The sequence below is a fragment of the Coptis chinensis genome, chromosome 8, assembly GCF_015680905.1.
Source record: "Coptis chinensis isolate HL-2020 chromosome 8, ASM1568090v1, whole genome shotgun sequence".
In the NCBI taxonomy this organism is placed as follows: domain Eukaryota; kingdom Viridiplantae; phylum Streptophyta; class Magnoliopsida; order Ranunculales; family Ranunculaceae; genus Coptis; species Coptis chinensis.
Window position 1 is genome coordinate 72,172,250 of NC_141463.1, and position 6,503 is coordinate 72,178,752.

Here is a 6,503-nt window from a genome sequence, read left to right on the forward strand (position 1 = left end):
TATTCATAGGCAATAACTCACTCATACGTAAAATCAATATTTCACTTTGCTTATTAATTATCTTGTTGACTCATTTATAAACAGACTCAACCCAACCTTTAGTTCCTACTCTACGATTTGCACTCCACACATTTGCCAAATTACACATACACGTGTGCCTCTCTCCCACCGAGTATCACTATATCACAGCCATCTCTGGGCTTTTCCATACACATAATCACAACCTCTTTGGCCATAAAATCTCAGGTCATTCATGACACATTCAATGAATACCTTGGGTCATTCCCGCCACATTCAAGGAATACCCATTATAACACTAACGAGCCATTCATGGCACATTCAATGAATGCCCTGAGTCATTCCCGCCACATTCAAGGAATACTCAAACTTACATTCTCGTACATTCAAGGAATACGACCAACCCGCAAGGCGAATACCTTAATTCCTCTCTAGTACAAACTATTGGGTCATTCACATGACATCACAAGTCATAATATCTCATTACCAAATCCTGAGGCATGGAGAGTTCTAAAGATGTGGACGACACATTAAAACATTATTATCATTTATAATTATACTAGCATTACTCATGTCAAAACAGACCATACATGCAGAGAGTCATTTTCGCACGTCAAGGCAAATCAAACACTTAAATATCATTGAATGTAAACAAACTTATAATCAAACAAATATAATTTATATAACCACACTCATATACACAATATCGTAAACAAATAGTTCATTAGCCCAAATTTAAGTCCACACACACTAATGTCCAAAACAGATCTACATATACTAAAGTCTATATTTATATACAACTTCTATCTCACACATATATATTTATGTAGTCTCAAAACAACATTAATTTTTAACACAATCACATAGTTATCACACAAACTAATATATATATTATAGATATAGTGTATTGTAGTGGCTACACTTTTGCTCAAAGCTGCCTACGTATCCAAATCTTTCAAGATTGGAATCAAGCCTTCGTAGTTCTTACCAGCCATATAGTTAATGCTATAGTTTTTCCTGCATTCATCCAAATGACATGTAACTTAAATATTTAAAAACTAGGGTATGTAGACATACTTTTTCATGTAGAACTCGAAGTCCCAACCTCAGCCCATCTAGAAGAAAACTTAAGTTGAAAACGGTAAAAATCCTACTTTTTCAGCAAACTAGATTTATGACGGACTATCTTCCGAATGACACAACTTATTCCACAGGTATCCAAACGCTACAAGGCTTTTTGATTTGAAAAGAAGACTCAGAAATTACTCTTTCATGTTTTACAAAAATACTAACTCTCACTATAACTATATGAAAACTGGACCCGAACACAGTGCGCAGAAACGGAATTCTGACGCACTGTTTTCTGTCAACCAAACTTCCGACATCATAGTTGTCTCTACATACCTCGGAATGTGTCGAGTCTAATTGGGTTGGAAAGAAGACTCAGAAAACTCACTCTTTCATGTTTTGACGAGAGTTTGAATCAGAACCTAACTATGTGAAAAAGTGGTTCGAAAACAGGCACAGATCCGGATTTCTGCAGTCAGAAAATTCTGACGTACTAACATCCGAACACCGTAACCATATCCACAAACCTCGGAATGTGTCGAGGTCGATTGGGTTGAAAATCAGACTTCCATACCTTACTTTTTCGTGTTTTAAAATAAAACTAGTTCAAACTCTAACTAAACCAAAATTTAGCTCGAAAACAGACCAGCGCTAAGACATCTAAGGCACGCCAAGACTATATCCGGGCAAGGAATAGGTGAAAGGAAATAGATAGAAGGGATATTTCTAAACTGAGATTCATGCCAAACATCTGTGTCCAATCCCCCAGAGGATGATAAACCTAAAATGGAACTAGGTGCTTCAGAAAATGTTGGGAGAGGCATTAAAAGAGAAACTACTTATATCTACTTGTCGACGCCTTGCACTCTTTCACAAACTTGTTTACAATCCAATATAGAAACTCATGTAACAAGTTAATACTGTTATCTAACAACCAAGTTACTAAGCATAGTATATAATCATATCATGAGGCTAATAAAGTTCACTATTAAGTCCATGACTTACTATCACCTAATAAGTTGTCTCTGTTTAATATAAATGTGTGGAGATAACTACAGTCTACAAATATCTTTATACTGACCCACACACACAGAAACCAGGATATGACTAACTGCTTTAACTCAATTAGACATCATAGACCAAACAAACAGCCACACACACGAGACAAATTTACTTGGCTCTAGAAGTTTGAGAGGCAAATATTTAATGCACTAAAGAAAACAATTAATTAATCAATTATATAAAAAAAAAGGTTTAGACTACTCACTCGTGATACGTTCCTGTTGCCAGCAAATCCCCCAGCAAGAAACCTCCATTTCTTCTTTGAGTAAAACTCTCTCTCTGCACTCTAACACTCTCCCCAAGTAAACACTCCTTCCCTTTTTTCTCTTGTACGTTTTCTTTTTTATTTCAAAAAAAAAAAAAAAACCCAACAAAAGGAGAGTTCGGTGTAACCAAATCTCTCTAACTCTCCCACGTTTTTATCTTATCTTATTTTATCTTTATCTTTATCATTTTCTTTTCTTTTTAATATAATTATATTTTTTTAAACCCTAATAAATAGGAAAAACAAAGAAAATAAACAGGGTGTTATACATCTACTCGAGGGACGATATAGTATGATTCTTTTGCAAGGCCATGGGTTAAACTAAATAAAACAACTAGATAGTCTATACTCTATAGGAGAACTAGTATATTTATGGTTACCGTCTCAAAAAAAAACACTAGTATCTAAATCTATTATTGCACAGTGGGCGAAAATGCTCATCTGCGATTTTAGGAGGCCACGTCAGCAGTATTTTTAAGTGGATACACAGTTAATTAAAAATCAGGATAATATTTTGATTAATTGTGAGTCAGTCCCTACTGCAAATTACATCTGACGTTAGATTTGCTTGAGATTCTCTGGATATTCTCAAGATACATATACTAAGAACAAAACAATTACACGCCCAATCTTTAAACCAATACGCCGTAACTATGAATCATTCAAACACAAAATTTGAATCTAAAAAAAAAAAAAAACCCTTCGACTTCAACTAGGAATCCTTAAAACCCAAAATACCTTCCACTACTATTAACTGAAAAAAAATAAAACACCCAAAGCCAAAACCCACGAGTTCTTCGCTAATCTGATATTCACCACTAAGCGAGACACGAACTGGCCTCTGGTTAACGATTCTTATTTCTGCTGCAGTGGTGTTTGATTTTCCTAAATCAAGGATAAGCAAAGGTGCCATTTCTTGCATAGTAGTGGGGTCTGTGGCAGGTGCGATTATATTAACTGCATTTGTTTTCATCCTTATCATGAGAAGAAAAGCTGAAAACAACGCACAATTTCAAGAAAATGTCGATGTAAGTATTACCTACTGTGAGAGTTTTGAAGTTGTCTTGTGAATGTTGTTGATTCTTTTTATTAAATGTACAAATTTGTAATAGAGCAAAAAATAGATATGCTCTTGGAGATGGATTGATAATAGTTTTGTAGTTCATATTTTTCTATATATTGTCTGAAAATAGTATTAGTTATATCTATGTAAACCGTTGCAGTGTCAAGGATCAAAATCAAAGTTGATGGTGTCCAGGACTTCACTTTTGTGCAAATGGCACCGGCCACAAACAATTTCAATAACTCTACTCAGATTGGCCAAGGAGGTTATGGGAAGGTGTATAAAGTTATTTTAGCTGATGGAAGTATTGTGGCCATCAAACGTGCACTTGAAGGTTCATTACAGGGTGAAAAAGAAGTTCTCATAGAAATTGAGTTACTATCAAGAGTGCATCACCGGAACCTAGTTGCTTTGATGGGATATTGCGAGGAAGAAGGTCAACAGGTACTTTCTTAGTTTTTCCTCAATTCCTGGATTAATTTACCCATTGATGTTCTGCTGAGGAGTCTTTGATTTAGCATCCACTAATCCTACATTAAGGACGTTATCTGTCAATTCATATTTTTTAAACAAAATGCCGACCCCATACACCAATTTTATTTTAACATATTATATTTATTTTTACTTACGTTCGTGCGTAGACGCACATACATGCAAACTTATATTATATATTACAAACTACAATACTCAAGGCATTAAAGTTGAGAAACTATACGACTATACACAACAGGATACAGGATCGAGTTGACAACCACGACTAGCTTGACTATAAGCCAGTGTTGGCCTCATGCCTTATGTATGTTTTGGTGTTATGAATTGTATGCTTCTGCAGCATATTATTGGGATGTATTGTATTACGCCATATTTCTTCATGAGTTTTGGCTCGGCGTGGTTATCGGATCATATTTTCCCTCGTTTATCCTGTATGGAATGAGGGTGGGGATTTTTACTTATGCTTCTGGACTAATCAAAAGGAAACTACTGATTGGATTTTATTTGACATTGATTTCTATTAATTCTGAAAACCTTTTGACTTTGAGTTGCAGGATTTCATGATTTTTTACTTTCTATTTTTTATTTATTTTTCAGGAAAACCAGCCAAGAATTAAAACTGTTGTTAACAAAGTTGGATCAATTTCAAACGAGTTTCGAGTACCCAAATTTGAAGTTCTAGCAGGAATTGATGATATGGTTACGGAAGTCAAGTAGTATGGAGCGACATTCAAGCTTGACTATGGCTTGGTCTATTGGAACTCAAGATTGGAACACGAGCACATACGGCTGATTTTCTATTCCGGGATGGAGATATCATCGTGACATGTTCTCGGTATTGGCCCTTTTGTTATTCAGCAAGAAAGACAAAAGAGATGTATAGTTTTATGCAAACGACTTGAACCCGGACAATGTGTTCGCTATTTGAAGATTAATGCAGAGACCAACAAGGTAGATGATGTGGTGTTTGTGCATATAACATGGATGCGAGAGCATTTATTTGTCACTTAATGCAAGTTCCGATTGTGCGGAAACATTCTCTCGAAAGTGAAAGGTCAACAGGTAATAACCAAGACATAAGGCATGTATTTCCACATTGCTTATTGTTTTCTTTCCGAAAGCTGTAAGTGAACCTCCCCATGACTTGCAGTTTACATGAAAGAAATACCAATTAACGGTATCGATCATCGAGAAGCCACAGAAAGCCCGTGCACTACCTTTTCTGCTTCTGCAACTAAAAGACCATCTGAAATTTTTGAGGAAAGTATATTCAAATAAAATTATGAATCCTAGATAGCACAATGATATTTAAGTTTGACTTTCTCATATTATGATTGTGGATAATTTCAGGAATTAACAAGTTAAATGTAACTTAGGCCTATTAATCAAATATTTCCTGCTGCAATTTAAGAGTAAAAGAACTAGATTTTGTGATTTGTGCATTTTTCATTTTTCATTTTTTTTTTGAAAAATAAATCCAATTCAAGATCACTTATAAAAAAATTAAAATGAGTATGTTTGAAAGTCCTTGATGTAATACCCTGTTATTTGCTTAACTTTGCAGCTGTGTTTAAACTTTAAACATCCTCAAGGGACATGATAAGTAACATTCAAATTTTGGGTAATCTGGGGGTCGATGTATCAAATATCATCTCTATGTAGCGGTGTAACACATCTCTGCTACTGTAACTTTAGTTGGGGGATGTTTTATGGGTCATTTTATTAGGTTGTAAACAAATTTTTGTATGCTGGGATTGTTGGGTGCTTAAATTATTGCTATCTCACTCTCTGCGGCTGTCTTACTTTTAACTATGAAACCTTTGATTCTCCCGATTGCCATCACCAACACGGATGCCTTCCCTTCCCGCTTTGCATCTCTTTGAATCTAAATCACATCTTGATTGAGAGTGATTAAAAAGTCTTAGTTGACATTCTGGTGCGTCAAGATAGATCCTCTTGGAGCATTTGGTATTGGTTGAATCGTATTTATGAGAAGATGCAGGGAATTCAAGTCATTTTCCAGCACTCCTTTAGAGAATGTAACTCGGTTGCAGATGGATTGGCAAACCTAGCATGCCAACACAAAACTAATCAATCTTTTTTTTTTTTTTTTAACAATATGAAGAGAAGGCATCAGGTTTGGTCTTGGAATGCCATGCTAACACCATGCTTAGCAAACCATGCTAGGACCGATCTTATCAGGCCATGGTGCGGTCACGGCTTCAAAGTCGGCTACATTCTTTCTCCGAGAAGCCAGTTATGGAGCATAGCCAAACCTTGCGGGGGCAAACTGGATCTAGCTGTGTGTAACATTGGCGTCGCTTACAATTCTCATTGTGGTCCACTGGTTTGATTTCTGATCAAACCTACAAGCTTCGCAACATTTTCTGTAGCCATGCTTCTTTCGTGCAAAGACCCAAAGAATTGTAGTAAGATTTCTGATGTAATTACTCTTTGAGCTTGGAAACATCGATATATATAACATCTATACTCCTGCCTACACTAGCAATGTCAGTGATTCGGATAAACCCCCAA

General features: G+C 35.8%; 1 protein-coding gene across 1 annotated transcript; it reads left to right on the forward strand.

Moving 5' to 3' along the window:
- The first annotated feature begins 3,502 nt into the window (after nucleotides 1–3,502).
- Nucleotides 3,503–4,745, forward strand: LOC147482834 (putative LRR receptor-like serine/threonine-protein kinase At1g06840). Its single transcript, XM_086581449.1, has 2 exons — nucleotides 3,503–3,920; nucleotides 4,566–4,745. The coding sequence occupies exons 1-2, from the start codon at nucleotides 3,690–3,692 to the stop codon at nucleotides 4,683–4,685; spliced, it is 351 nt and encodes a 116-aa protein (XP_086437575.1). The 5' UTR covers nucleotides 3,503–3,689; the 3' UTR covers nucleotides 4,686–4,745.
- The last annotated feature ends 1,758 nt before the right edge of the window (nucleotides 4,746–6,503 follow it).